This window comes from Molothrus ater, chromosome 11 (assembly GCF_012460135.2).
Source record: "Molothrus ater isolate BHLD 08-10-18 breed brown headed cowbird chromosome 11, BPBGC_Mater_1.1, whole genome shotgun sequence".
NCBI lineage: Eukaryota > Metazoa > Chordata > Aves > Passeriformes > Icteridae > Molothrus > Molothrus ater.
Genome location: NC_050488.2, coordinates 12,281,007 through 12,295,677, shown reverse-complemented (window position 1 = coordinate 12,295,677; position 14,671 = coordinate 12,281,007). Strand labels below are relative to the sequence as shown.

At 54.1% G+C, this 14,671-nt stretch overlaps 1 protein-coding gene across 3 annotated transcripts; it reads right to left on the bottom strand.

Annotated features, from left to right (window-relative positions):
• Positions 1-816: 816 nt before the first annotated feature.
• Positions 817-13,452, bottom strand: IMPDH2 (inosine monophosphate dehydrogenase 2). 3 transcript variants are annotated; one of them, XM_036390708.2, is made up of 15 exons: positions 13,319-13,452; positions 13,176-13,224; positions 12,979-13,080; positions 12,693-12,767; positions 12,030-12,236; positions 8,658-8,745; positions 7,907-8,106; positions 6,747-6,837; positions 6,000-6,095; positions 4,616-4,687; positions 2,356-2,499; positions 2,030-2,174; positions 1,801-1,944; positions 1,337-1,420; positions 817-1,072 (listed from the first exon to the last, which is right to left on the bottom strand). In XM_036390708.2, the coding sequence occupies exons 1-15, from the start codon at positions 13,414-13,416 to the stop codon at positions 1,051-1,053; spliced, it is 1,617 nt and encodes a 538-aa protein (XP_036246601.1). In that variant the 5' UTR covers positions 13,417-13,452; the 3' UTR covers positions 817-1,050. The 3 variants fall into 3 exon arrangements, with proteins under 3 accessions (XP_036246601.1, XP_036246603.1, XP_036246602.1); XM_036390710.2 differs by lacking the exon at positions 12,030-12,236; XM_036390709.2 differs by lacking the exon at positions 4,616-4,687 and having other exon boundaries at positions 13,319-13,451.
• Positions 13,453-14,671: the final 1,219 nt, after the last annotated feature.

Below are 14,671 nucleotides of genomic sequence, written 5' to 3'. Positions count from 1 at the left end.
CCATGTGCCAGCCAGCTTCCTGACCACAGCACAAGCAACTTGTGTGTCCCAGGTGGTGCTGCATCCTCTTTCATCTCAAGCTCCAGCAGGGGACTTGGAAAGGGTCCGTGTCCTGAACTGGATGGTTCATAGTTGGGGATGTCACCTCTGGGGAAGAGGGTACATGTACCTAATGGAAGCCTCATGCCCTGAACTCTGCCACCTTGCCAGGCAAAGGCAGGGGATGCAGCTGCAAGGTTTGGGTGGCTTTGCTTAGCAAGTGTCTCACAGGTAAACCTGCCAAGCCAGGGAAGGTTGCACTGCTCAGGCCTGCAGAAATGCAGACCAGCTCCTTTATAAACTTGTGCCCCTCCCAGTGCATTGCCCACCTTCCAGCAAACAACTGCTCTGTTGGAGCCTGGGCAGGTCCTCCACAGTGAACAGCCCAAGGGGGTGCAGCCACTGAGCCTGGAGGTGTGGCAGCTACAAGATGTTTAGGGGAAGAATGAAGCAGCTGCACCAGGAATGGGGGCCTGCAGCATCCTGGCTGCTGCCACAGCTGGGTTTGGCAGCTGCTAGCAGGAGATGATGGCAATGTTAAACTGTTTGCTTTCTTGCCCAGCAGTCCAGCCCTTGTTTTCTGCTCTCAGGAAGGATTTGTAAAGAAACCACACTGTTACCCACTCAGCCCTGTCTCAGGGCTCTCCCTTCCCTGCTGCCCTTCACATGCACAAAGTCCCTTCTGGGGTTATCAGCTGCCTCTGACAGTGTGGGAAGCAAGGGACAGAGCCAAGGACAGAGACCAAGGGAGGTAAAGAAGGAAGAGGGGCTCTGGGCTGACACCAGCTGCACATCTTTTCATTTTTTTATTGTAAAACATGGCCAACACGTGCAAGGCTCCAGCCCAGGCTCAGCTCCTGGGTGGAAGGCGGGCCCCGCAGGTGGTCAGAAAGCAGCCAAGGGACAGCAGGAGCTCCAGGCAGCCCAGAATAATGGCACTTCTGCAGCAAGAGCAGCTCCCACGCAGAGCAGCGCAGGGCTGGGTGGCACAGGGACAGACACAGATCTGTCTCAGAAGAGGCGTTTCTCATACCTGTGAGAAAGCAGCACCAGGGAGCCCCTTTATGACCCACCTCACTCAGGGCAGGGACCAAGGTGCAGTATGGAACAGATCCTCCCAGCCCAGGGAGGGGAACAGCCTCAGCACCCTGAAAGGCCAGGGCTTGGCCCAGCTGTGGTGCCAGGGCAAGCCAATGAATGGCACACCAAGCCAAGGGCATGGCAGCTGAGGTACAGAGTGGCTGTTCCTCACCCCAACAGCCCCCAGGGTGACAAGGATCCTGCCAGAAGCACTTACGAGTGGAGGCCGTGCACCCCTCCTTCAACCTGGGCAGATGTTGTCCTCTTCTCAAATTTCAGCTCTCCCGAGTACATCATGGCTCTGAGGGGGAAGAACACCTGTCACAAGCCAGGCAGAGTCCAGGGAAGACAGTGCTCTGGCACATGCTGAGCTGGAACATCTGGGATGAGGGTCACTGGTTCCTCCAGCTGTGGCCAGAATGGTCTTTGCTGTGCTCCCAAGAACCAGATTGGGTAATGTAATCCCAACATTTGAGCCCAGCCAGCTGAATATGCCACAACAGACCATACTCCTGTGTCCCTGGGGCTGGCAGATCCATTATGCACTGCCCACTGGAGATGAGGGAAGAGAGCTACAAATTATACAAATTATACACACCACAGCTTGAGTACAGCTACACAGGGACTCCAGACAGCAGCACCATGACCCAACCAGAGCACAGGCAGGGGGGAAGCACTCACCGGACTTGGGTCAGGCTCTTGGCACCGATATCCTGGCAGGAATGCTGGATCCCAGCAATTAGGTATGGAATGAATTTATGGATAGAGCCTTTGTCTTGCACTGCACCGGAGACCCCCTGGGCCACTTTAATTTTGTCTGTCTCACTGCATGAAAGCACAAATCAAGAATATTTGTGAAGCATAGAAACCCCAAAAGCTTGATCTGCTGCCCCAAAGCACCATCTCTGACCTGAAATACCGATTCTGGCTGCCCAAGTTCTTGTCCATGGCATCTAGGGAGCCCATGCCGCGGTATTTCTTCAGCCTGATGCCATCCGAGAAGAAGTACTCGCCTGGGGCCTCCGTGGTGGCAGCCAGGAGAGAGCCCATCATCACTGGACAAGATATCACCAGGAACAGCACATCAGTGGCAGTGGCTGCAAAACCCCTCAGGGTTCCTGGCCACAGCACTGGCTGCAGCCCTGTGCCCCCAGCCACCTGCAGGTAAAGGCCCTCATGCCCAGTGTGATGCCATATGGAAACACCTCCTGGGAGATTGCCCACAGTGGAGCTCACCTGTGGAGGCCCCCAGTGCCAGGGCCTTGGCGATGTGCCCAACCGTCTGGATGCCTCCGTCGGCGATGACGGGGACGCCGAACCTGCGCGCGTACTCGGACACCTTGTACACCGCCGTGGCCTGGGGACGGCCGCACGCCAGCACTGCAGGGACAGACACACAGCTCAGCCCCAGCCTGCAGCACGGCCCCGTCCCAGCAGGCTCGCTCAGGCTCCCGGCACACACATGCTCCAGCACTCAGAACGCACAAATCCCTGGGTGCTCCTTCCCTAGGCTGAGTCCAAGAGAAGCAGATGCCCGGGAGGTGCCTGCTGAGACGTCCTCACAGCCCTTGGCTCCAAAAAGCTGGGAGTGACCTCAGGACTGGGGGCTTTGGTTGGATGCCTGGGATCAGACAAGACTCGTGGCTCAATCCTTGTGCAGAGCAGACATGTGGGGAGCTTGGGAAGGAAATAAAGCAAACTCCAAAAGCCCCTCTCCAAAGCATCCCTGGCATGTAGCCATGTCCCACTGCTGGCTCTCTCCTGGAGCTGCCAGACCCCTTGTCCATGTACCCAGCATCTGTAAGATGTGCCTCTTGAATGGAAAGGCAGTTGGCTAGGAGAGAGCTCATATGCCTGTATATGCTATAGATATAAATATATCTATGCATACAGGTCTGCATATACACACAAACACACATGCAGCAGTGGAAAAGGAAAGAGGCAGAATGGTTTGGTAATAATTTATCTTCCTGCCCTGCAATGTAGCAAGGGATCTATCAAGTTTAGCTGCCCCATGAGGAGAGAGTTTGGATTTACTTGTTCTTCCCAGTCAGTAGCAGTTAAGCTTCCCGTTATGTGAGGAAAACCAGCACAAGGCATGTCTTGTAACATGTTTGTCAGCCACAGGCATGCAAGAACACTGATATAAGCTTCTCTCAGGGAGACGTCCCTTCCCCACCATCAACTGGAAGCCTTTTCTTCAGTCATGGTTAGTCCCATAAACTGGGAAAGATTAAGGCCATTCAGTATTAGTACTTTGGAGTGTGAAATCCGGGTGTGGTTCAGCCTGCACGCGGCAGTGCTGGCAGCATGTCCCTGGCAGAAGCCTGCAGAGGCCAGGAGGCTACAGTTTCTCTACTCCCAGCACTCAGCAGCAGCTGCTGAGGAGGGCAGCCAGACTGCAGACTGAGATTGTGACAGAACTAAATTTAATCAGACCCCAGCGTTCAGCTCAGGCTCAGCCAGCCAGGGAGAGGCTGCCAGCTTCATCATCAATGCCCTTAAAGAGATGGTCTTGCAGTTCTGCACTGCTGAAGGCCACAGTGCAGCTGCAAAATGCTGCTGTGGAGAGAAACACCCATTTCTGAAGGGTTTTGAGTCCAGGGTCTATGGGAGTGTGCCATAGACAGTGCAGGGCCTGCAGAAACCTCTCAAGCACAGAGACCAGCCCTTTTAAGGCACAGCTGGGCTCAGGGCCCCTGGGAGCATCCGAGTGTCCCAGTGCCCAGTGCCACAGCCCCGCAGCGCAGGCGTCCCAAGCAGGGTTCTGAGCACACACACACATCACACGGTCAGGGAAGGGTTTGTCCCTTTCAGTGCATTGGCAAAGGGTGGCCCTACAAAATCATCTGCTAGAGAAAACCTTCCAGGATCTGCAAGAGTAAACCTCTCCCTTTGGGGTGTGTCAGAACTAGGAGAAAGGACAAAGCCTAAGGCTTGCCTTGCAGGGGCTGCTTGGTCAGAGCATCAGAGCAGAGAACCCTGCACCCTGTGCTGGGCAGGCAAAAGCTCCTTCTCTCCACAGGACTTGGTGGGGAAAAGATGGAACACAGCTGCCAAGGTGGCCATGTGCAGTGAATTCCCTCTGTAACTCAGGGGAGCCAGCTCCATGGGAAGGGAGCACAACTTGCCCAGAACTAGGGCTACATTTTGAGCACGATCAAGAACTGCTCAGGGATCACCTCCCAGTACTGGATCAGCAGGAGCATGCCTGGCTAGGGATCCAAAAGGTGCAGTCAGGCTCCTAACTGGAATTTGGAGTGGAGAGAGGACAGGCCTGAGTTCCTTCAGCTTGGACGGTTCAGATTCTGCTTTATGAAATTAGAGAGGTTTCTCAGATTTAATTTTAGATTCAAAACCAGTATCCAAAGCCACAAAACCCCAAGTGCATCTACAGCTAAATTATTCTCAAACAAGCAGTAGGGCCATGTGCAGCCAAATCAGGGTCCTGCTTCAAGACACATAATTAGGGTTGGGAACAGGGCAAGTGACTTACTATAGGTGCCCGTGACAGTAGAAGGGCATTTGGGGCTGTGGGACTTTAGGTCTGGAGGGATCTTTGGAGCAGCTAAACAAAAACAAACACACACATTTTAGAGACAGAAGAACAGCAGCAGAACAAAGGACCCCAGAAATGACCTGCTACTGGGCAGAGCATACGGTGTGGGACAGAGCTGACTTTGCAGACCCTTCCTAGCCTGAGCCAAGCCAGAGGCCAGATCCAAGGCAGCCAGGCCTGGCTGTGCACAGCGCATGCTCGCCCTACCCCAGCAGCCACCCAGAGAGGTGACCCCTACCCCAAAAAGTCAGAGTTCTTTCCCTTAGCAGTGCCAAAAACCTGGGAAGCTGCAGGCAAGAGTTCTGCAACCACATCTCCTGTGAAGTGCCACATTCTACCTCTGCTCTACACCTTCACCAAAACCAGCACCCAAGCCCATTCCCAGGGCAGCTGGAGGAACCCCAGGGACATTCACCAGTCTGCAGATCAGAGCATGCCTTTGCCTCAGAGCCAGGGTAGGACATGTGTGTCCTGGCTCTGCTCTGGCTAAGGAAGTGTCAGCCCAAGGATACTCCTCCCTCCTCAGAAAGCTGACCTGAAACACACTGCCCTGACTGGGAACTCCTGCAGCCAGGCAAAGCAGGAACACAGCACAGGTCCAGGGCTGCTCACAGGCTCCATGCTGGAAAGGGCAGAGCGAAAGCAGCTCCTACAGCCAAGCAGCTGCTCACTTGCTGCCTCCTGTGGCACAGGCTAAGGACCAAAGCAGTGAGGGGCTGTGCTCATGGACTGCAGCGCCTTGCTGCACCACCACTCTGCACAAGGACTGAGTCTGTCCTCAAGACAGACTTTCTTCAGGCCCTGGGGGATGCCCCTCTTCCCTTTTAGCTAAGGGTGGAACAGCCTCTGCTCCACACAAGCTCTAACTGCAGAGACAAACGCAAGAAATCCCATTTTGGCCTGGAAACTGCAAAGGCATCAAGCCCAGATCAATAGTCAAGCATCACGCACACTGCTGCCAGAGGAAAGGGAGCACAGACAGCCCAGTGTGCTTCACCCATCAGCACTGGGGATCCAGTAAGCCCCTCTCCCTGCAGAGCTGCCTGCCAGCCCCATTCCACACCGAGCCAACAGCTCCCCTCGGGCAAAGCCACCATCTGCCACACCGGCTCTACTCAGTCTCGGTCAGTCCTGGGAAATGCCTTTGCTGCTGCTGCCACCCCAAGGGTTGGAAGTCCTGGACAAAGGGGGTGAAAGACGTCTTCCTGATGGACACTGCCCTCAAAGGAAAATTCCATCCCAGCCATGCTGCTTTTCAGCGGGGAATTTCTACTAAACATGTGTCTTCAGCCTATTTAGGAGGCAGGCGGATCTCTCTCACCTTCCTGTGTGATGCAGATGGAGCCACTGCCCATCCCGACCCTCAGGGCATCAACCCCCGCGTCAATCAGGTTCTTGGCCTGAGCTGCAGTCACCACTGTGGAGAGCAAAAATCGGTTTGAAAACAGAAAAACACAGCAAACAACACTTCTCTGTCCTGGAGGTTCCCCCACCCTGGGCAAGAGCCTGTGGCAGAGCCAGGCCTGTCAGGGAGAAGCAGTGAGTTTCTGTTCCAGTGGCCACAGTGGATGAGGTGACACTGCCCCTTTAGGCTATTCTGCAACTTCTACCCAAAGGCTGAGGCAGCAGAAGTCATGGCACGGTCCCAAACACTCTGCACCGCACGAGGTAGGGAGGGCAGAGTACAGGGTAACAGCAGCATCAAGTAAAGACAAGGACCACTGGGCTCTGCTGTCGAGAGACAGGGAAAATTGCCACTAGATTTCCACATCAAGCAGTATTCATTACTAAGCAAAATTTTAAACTGGTGTGTAAAATAAGCTAATGCATAATGTGCTATGGAGGACTGTAACACACTGTGCTGCAGAACAAAGGTTTCTAAGTACCTGCAGCAGTAAGGTACTGCCCTGTGTCTGCAGTGGTCCTGCTCCATTCCACAAGTCAGAGGAAACCATTTTAAGCTCACAGAAATGTATCAAGATGATAGTTTCATTCACATTCCTGCAGCTCCCTCTGTGTCTAAGAAACAAATGTCATTTAAAGACAAGAGTCTTCAACACATGCCTACCATTTCCTCCAATAACTTGTAGGTTGGGATATTTCTCCTTAATATATTTAATCATATTGATCTGGAAGATGGAATTCCCCTGAGAGGAATCCTGCAACAGAAAGAAAATCAGTTTCAACCACAATTTCTGCAGATTACAAATGCAGCTTCAGAAAAGTTTCAGATTTTCACTCTGCTTGCTGGGGTCTCTGCTAAGCTGAGTAATGGGCAAAATGACTCCCTAAATTGGGCATGGAACCCCAGCAGAAGCTGCTGCCAAGACAGGAATGTACTTCCCTGCACAAGGGAAGCACATTGTAAAGACTTCAGTATTGTAAAGACTTCAGTAATATCCTTCAGGTTTAATCCTGTAGCTTCTACAGAAGGCAACAAGCAGAACATCTGGCTGTGCATAAGAACCATCTGGCTCTATCAGCAGGACACTGTCAGCCCTGTCTCAAACTACAGGTGAAATGGAGAATGTTCCTTGTGAAACCCAGGAGGGCTGGTGGGGGGATGCACCTCCTTACTGTGCAGCAGAGCAGCTCAAATACCAGATGTGGGGCACTGAGCCCTCAGTCCCTGCCAATCTCTGTGACCCAGTCAAATGATGTCTGTTAAACATTTCCCACTGCACAGCCGTGCCCTCAGAGCACAGCACACCCACAGTATCACAATCGATGAGAAAACCATGTGCAAATACAGGCACTGACAACTGTGCCTGAAAGTTTACAGGCCAGAAAGGGAGACCAGCAGAGCAGCTCTGGGCTCACTGATCACTCCTGAACATCAGTAAGAGAGAAACACAGTAACAAACACCAAAGGGACGAAGGGAAACTGATAAGCTGAATATTCAAAACTAGTCAGGAACATCAGAGAAGCTGGTGGCAGAGTGCAAGAGGTATTTGTAGAAGATTCTGCATTAACTGACAATGTTTCTCTTCACAGCCTTCAGGGCTTCAATGCACCCTACCAACTTCTTCAGGTCACATAAATCTCCAAGGAAGAGGAATCCCTCCAATCTGAGGATTCTAACCTGAACAAGACTGAGAGGTCAACAAACTGCCACATTCTAACACAGAAAGGCCTGTGACAAAGACAGTGACATTCATCCAGCCTGAGGACTCAACCCCCAGGGTGCCAGGCTGACACAGTGCCCATGGGTGCCCAGGGGTGCTCACCAGCACGACAGCGTCCACGCCAGCCTGCACCAGCAGGTCCAGCCGGTACTTGTCATCCTCATGGGTCCCGATAGCGGCACCGCACAGCAGCTGCTTCTTGGAGTCCTTGGAAGCCAGAGGGTAATCCCTGTTCTTCTTGAGATCAGTGCGGGCAATGATCGCCACCAGCTCGTCATCTTCATTAACAATTGGCAGCTTGCCTGGAAACAGACAGAAAGAACATCACTGCAGATTTCTGCAGGAGACAGGCATTAGCTCAGAGCAGTGCAGCAGTGGGCAGGCAAAAACTGCTACAAGATGGAGACTCAGATGTGTTACCAAATCTTGCTTGGCCATGGATGCCAGCAGCTCTGGCTCAAGAAACAGAGAAAGGAGTTTATAGGACTGGAGAAGGACTCAGTATTTTTACATCAACCATAGGAAACGTGTGCATTTTTTAATAATTAGACGCACAACACCCTATTAAAAGTCAAACTACTAAACCCTAAGAGGGATGAACTGAGCACTGAAATGCGAAGGCCAGGCTAGAAAATCAAAGACATATGGCTGGACAGCCGAACACTGGGCTGCCAAGAATCCCTCAACTCCAAACACATTTGAGATGAAGGCATGTGAACTCTGTACCCAAGCAGAGGGCTGCAGGCACTGTGTTCACCGTTGTCTCCCATGTTTCACCCACACAGGGACTGTGTGCCCACATTCACCCAGCACTTCCACAGCTCTCCCTTGTGCCACAGACAGCCACAGGTACCTTTTTTACTCCTTTGCAGAATTTCATTCGCTTCCTTCAACATTACACCAGCTGGGGCCACAACAAGATCCTCCCGCTTTGTCATAATCTAGTGGGTGGGAGAAGATAAAAAGTCACAAGAACTCCTTCACACTGATCTGAAAATACCAAACCCCCCCGCCCACGTGAAACATTCTGCAGTGGCCGTGCAGGAGTGCTCCTCAAAGAGCCCACAGCACAGCAACACGCCTCCAGGAACACACAGGAAAAGCCTCCAGTGTGCTGTCCCCATGCAGGCTCTGGCATCAGGCCCCAAGCCCATCAGTGCACTGAAAACAGGAGATGGCAGAAGGCCTCAGGAAGACAAGTGAAAGCACCTGGAAACAAGGGACAACTCTCAGATGACCCTTGTTTGATATATCACCCTAAGAGCTCTCCCTTTCATTGGAGCACACGCAAATAAGGGCTGGAGACGCCTTGGGAGTCTCATGCTGTGCTGGCAGAAAGGCAGTGCCCTCAATCTTGTTTTCAGGCAGCATCTCCAGTGCACAGGCCCTGGAAGGGCTCCGCCCAGAATAACCCACTGCTGCTGCTGGTAAGGTCAGTGGGGCAAATATGCTCAGCCACACTCACTCTGACAAACAAGCACCAAAACACAGTGGAAAGCAAAGGGCAGTGCTGAACATCTGACCTGGTATGGTGGTTTTCATCACAACAGTACTCTCCCACTGGGGGAGCAGCTCAGAGAGATAATGAAATCTCCATCCTTGGAGATTTAGACACAGCCCCACAAAACCTCCTTGGAGATTTAGACACAGCCCCACAAAACCTCCTCCAGCTCAACGTGCCTTGAGCAGGTGGCTTGACAAGAGACCTCCAAGTCCCTTTCCAACCACAGCATTCTGTGATCATCAAGTCCCCATGAAAGGTTATTTGAGAACGCTGGGCAAAGCTAAAAGGGAGCATTCTCTAACCCTTCAGGAAGGTAGGTCAGTTGTATACAAAGAAGGAGCATTTCAGTTATTTATACCTTAAGAACAGACATTTTGTATCAGAAAGAGGCTGACCATGCCTCCATCTACCGAAAATGCTGTGACAGAACCCACATTTTAAGAGAAGCCTGAGACATCACAGACATATCACAGAACCACTAGGTTAGAAGAGACCTTCAAGATAATTGAGTCCAACCCATGCCCTAATACCTCAATTAAACCATGGCACTGAGTGCCACGTCCAGTCTTTTTTAAAACACATCCAGAGATGGTGACTCCACCACCTCCCCAGGCAGACCAGTCCAGTGCTTTATCACTCTTTCTGTAAAAATCTTTCCTAATATTCAACCTAAATTTCCCTTGGCACAGCTTAAGACTGTGTCCTCTGGTTCTGTCAGTGCTGCCTGAAGAAAGAGACCAACCTCCATCTGACTACAGCCACCTTTCAGGGAGTTGTAGAGAGTGATAAGGTCACATCTGAATCCCTTTTTCTCCAGGCTGAACACTCCCAGATCCCTCAGTCATTCCCCACAGGGTTTGTGTTCCAAGGCCCTCACCAGCCTTGTTGCCTCCTCTAGACATACTCCAGTGTCTCAGCATCCTTCCCAAACTGAGGGCCCAGAACTGGACACAGCACTCAGGGTGTGGCCTCACCACACTGAGTGCAGGGGCAGAATGACCTCCCTGCTCCTGCTGGCCACACCATTCCTGATCCAGGCCAGGAGCTGTTGGCCTTCTTGGCCAGCAGGGCACACTGCTGGCTCGTGTTCAGTCCGCTGTCACCAGTACCCCAGGTCCCTTTGTGCCTGGGCACTGTCCAGCCAATCCATCCCCAGCCAAGAGCACTGCAGGGTTATTGTGGCCAAATGCAGGACTGGGCACTTGGACTTATTAAACTTCATCTTATTGGACTCTGCCCATCCATCCAACTGTTCCAGGTCTCCCTGCAGAGCCCTCCTACCCTCGAACAGATGGACATGTGCTCCCAGCTTAGTGTCATCCACAAATTTACCAATGACAGACTCAATCCCCTCATCCATGTTGTTAATGAAGATATTGAACAGAGCTGGCCTCAGCATAGAGCCCTGAGGGACACTACTGCTGACTGGCTGCCAGCTGGATGCAGCACTGCTCACCACCACTCTGGGCCTGGCCATCCAGCCAGTTCTGAACCCAGCACAGAGTGCTCCTGTCCCAGCCCTGGGCTGCAGCTTCTCCAGGAGTGTGCTGTGGGACACAGTGCCAAAGGCCTTGCTGGAGTCCAAACAGACACATCCACAGCTCTTCCTGCATCCACCAGGAGGGCCACCTGGTCATGAAAGGAGACCAGGTTGGTCAAACACGACCGTACCCCTCCTAAATCCCTGCTGGCTAGCTCTGATACCCTGGCCATCCTGTGAGTGCTGTGTGATGAAACTCAGTATAAACTGCTCCATTACCTTACTGGGTACTGAGGTCAGGCTAACTGGCCTATAATTACCAGGATCCTCCTTCCCACCCTTGTTGTGAATGGGTGTCACATTGGCCAGCTTCCAGTCATCTGGAACAAGCACCACACACTGACAGCAGAAAGTTTCCTGCTCTGCAGTGCTGAATGACCCAAAGAAAGTATGAGGAAAGATCCTTATCTGGCTCCTCTGATAGGCAGCATTGCCTCAAAGGGCCACATGCACTTTTATAACCTGCTCCTAGTCTAAGGCTCTTGTATCATTATCTTGTATTTATAGCTGATTTCAAACCAAACAGGGATCAGCATGTGACACCACGTTTGGTCAGCAAGAGCTAAAAATATTTGTGAGCCAAGAGGAAAGCATGGCCAAGAGGCACTGGTGGTGTAACCTGACAGCACCGCAGATCTCCAGTTACACAGCTTGTGTAACTGGAATCACAGAACGTTGTCCTGCATGAGGGGAGTCTGACAGTGAAGCATTATGAAAGCCAGACTGCCAGTTAAGGGGGTTATTTGAAAGAACAAGTAATCCAGATGATGCACAGAGGGAGAGGCAGTCCAGAAAAGGAAGCTCAGCACTTGGAGGGTTTGCTGGGCAGAGCACAGCTGCTACAAAGCTGGCCAGTGCCAGCATGTGGGACTACAGCAGCAGCCATAAATGCCAGCAATTAATTAGTGAAGCAGGGCTGAGGTTCCACAGCACTGAAAGATAATCCTTATGATTCACATGAACTGCATGGTCTGCACTGCAGGAGTCGCTCAGAGAGTGCAAACAAGCAAGACACTCTCTCCTGGAAACGCACTCACAGACAGATCTGCTGAGCTAAGCTGGAGCTGCTCCCTCCCACTGGCAGAACACCCTCACAGCCACACACTCACCCTTATCCTTATCACAGGCCACATGGCTTCCTAACATAGTGTTCACACCCCTCAGGTGTGAGCACTTCTCACCTCACCGAGGGGCAGGTCATGCTCTGACTCTTTCAGGAAATCAATATCTCTGGACGAGATGATCCCAACCAGCTTGCCCCCCATCTTCCCATTGTCCGTGATGGGAATCCCACAAAATCCATGACGAGCTTTTGCTTCAAACACATCTCGCACTCGGTCATTGGGGCTCAGCACCACGGGGTCTGTGATGAATCCTTGCTCGTATTTCTGAAAGGAAGCAGATCCAGCAGCCAGGCTGAGTGGCACTGCCAGGCCAGACAGGAGCGAGGCACGTGCCTGCAGGTTACTGCAGCCACTCACACGGGTCTGCCATCACCCAGCCTAGCCACATGCTCACCAACAGGACGACTCTCAAACCAGCAACAAGGCTCACCCAAATAACGCTAACATCGAAGAGCTTCCAGGCTAACCTCCTCCCTGAAATGATGGGGAATATTCCCACACCAGGAGGACTCAAGTCCCAGGCTGACCACAGACAGCGCCTGGCACACAACAAGAGGGCTGTGCCTGCAAACCCTGGCGGCACTACAGCTCTGAAACACGAAGATCGGGCACACGTCAGCAATCTCCTCACACAGCTCATTCAGCGAGGCCAGACCCGCTCCCACCTCCACAGAGCGCCCTGTGCCAGCACGGTTTGGTGCTGCCGTTACAAGCACTCACCTTCACCTTCCGCACCTCGTTGGCCTGGAACTCCGGGGTGCAGTTGTGGTGGATGAACCCGATTCCTCCGGTCAGCTGGGGACACAAAGGCGGCTGTGAGTCACCGCAGACCCTGCTGCCCGGTGCTGCACCAGCCGGCTGCAGCAGCGGGGCCGGCACCGATGGAGCTCCGGGCCCGGCCTCGCTCCGAGGCGCTGCGGGACCCCGGGGCAGCCACGCGGGCGCCTCAGGCCCCACCAGCCCGGTGAGGGCGGCACAGGGGACCCGCCCGCGGGGCCGCACTCACCGCCATGGCGATGGCCATGCTGGCCTCGGTGACCGTGTCCATGGGCGAGGAGACCAGCGGTGTCTTCAGGGTGATTCTCTTGGTCAGCGCCGAGGTCAGGTCCTGGCGGGGAGGCAGGCGGCGGCGGCGGGTGAGCGGCGGCACCGGCGCAACCCCCGGCCCGGCCCCCGGCCCGCTCCCCCGCCCCGGCCACTCACCACCTGGTCCGCCGTGAAGTCGATGTACCCCGGGAGGATGAGGAAATCGCTGCGGAGGAACGAGGGGAGACGCGTCAGCCACCGCGGCGGCCCCGCGCCCCAGGTCCCGGTCCCGGTCCCACCCCCGTGCCGGCCGCACTCACTTGTAGGTGAGGCCATCGCCGCAGCTGAAGAGCTGCTGAGCCGTCAGCCCGTCGTCGGGCACGTAGCCGGTGCCGCCGCTGATCAGGTAGTCCGCCATGGCCCCGCCGCGTGCCCGCCCCGCCACACCGAGCGCACGCGCGCCCCGACGGCCGCCGGGAGGGACCCGCTGTGCCCGCCCCGCCACGGCGTGGACAGAGCGCCTCCGGCAGGGTCGGCGCCGACAGCGCCCCCTGGCGCCGCGGAGGGCCCCGGAGCGGAGGAGCACAGCCGCGGCCCTCGGCCTGCGCTGCGCCGGGCGGCAGCGGGCACACACCGGGCACACACCGGGCACGGCTGTCGCTCTCAGCACCTCCTGAGCAGCTTCTCAGCATCGAGCCCGTACGTCTTCAGCCCGGTGACATCGGGTCATGGCGGCTGTTCCGTGCTCAGGCCGAGCAGCTGGGTCCGTATACCGGCAGGAGGCAACAGGAGAGAGCTGAACTCCAGTGCAGCCCAGTGGGCACTGCATGCCAGGCTCTGCCTTAGCTGGCACCAGCTTGTGGCACCAGTACAGTGCGATACCTGCTATAAGACCACCTAAGAAAGCCCAGCTACGGGTAGCATGGTGACATGCACAGACTGAGTTGGGAGCTGAGTCCAGGTACTCCTGCAGCTTGAGAAGACAAGAATGGACTTGTTGGGTTGGTGAATGCAGAGCTGGGACAAACCAGCAGAATCCAAAGCAGTTTTGTAAGTCAAAGGGAGCTACACGAAGGATGAAAGTCAAGAGGCAGCAGCGAGGCCAGTCTTGCACCTTGAGGGGAATGAAAGGCAGAGAGGCAGCAGTCTCACCAGAGAGGATCCAAGGTGATCCCAGCTAGGCATTAGCCCCCTCTTCCCAAAGTCACCAGGCCAGGCTGTACAAACAAGCAGTGTGAAGAGGACAGCTGCACACTGGGGATGGGGGTCTAACACCTTTAAATTTGTGCCACAGACTGGGGCTAGAGGGAGGATTTTGGAGAAGAGCAGGGGGACTGTGCCAGGAGGAGCAGAACAGGCACAAACACAGATCTGCCTCAAAGGAGCCTTACAGGACAGAGCAGTTGGCTTTTTCCAGGATGAGATGTTCCCATCCCTGCAGTTCCACTTGAGTATCAGGAAAAGTTCCTGTACTGCAGGGTTACTGAACAACTTCCTCCTCCTGGTTTACTTGTGACATTCCAGATTCAGCCTCAGAGCATGAGGTACATGAGACAACCACACCCCTTCTGATCTGCTCCCCATAACACCCTGCCCAAGGCAACCCCCTGTCTAACACTAACTATTTCAGGGACTAAAGTACAGTGCAGTGCTCCTGTGCCTACAGCTCCCTG

Excerpts from the sequence above, each read along its gene's own strand:
- IMPDH2 (XM_036390708.2), bottom strand. The coding sequence starts at position 13,416 with ATGGCGGACTACCTGATCAGCGGCGGCACCGGCTACGTGCCCGACGAC. Across the intron at positions 13,081-13,175 it reads ACTTCACGGCGGACCAGGTG|GACCTGACCTCGGCGCTGAC; the intron begins GTGAGTGGCCGG and ends CCTCCCCGCCAG. Across the intron at positions 1,073-1,336 it reads GGGGTGCACGGCCTCCACTC|GTATGAGAAACGCCTCTTCT; the intron begins GTAAGTGCTTCT and ends GCTTTCTCACAG.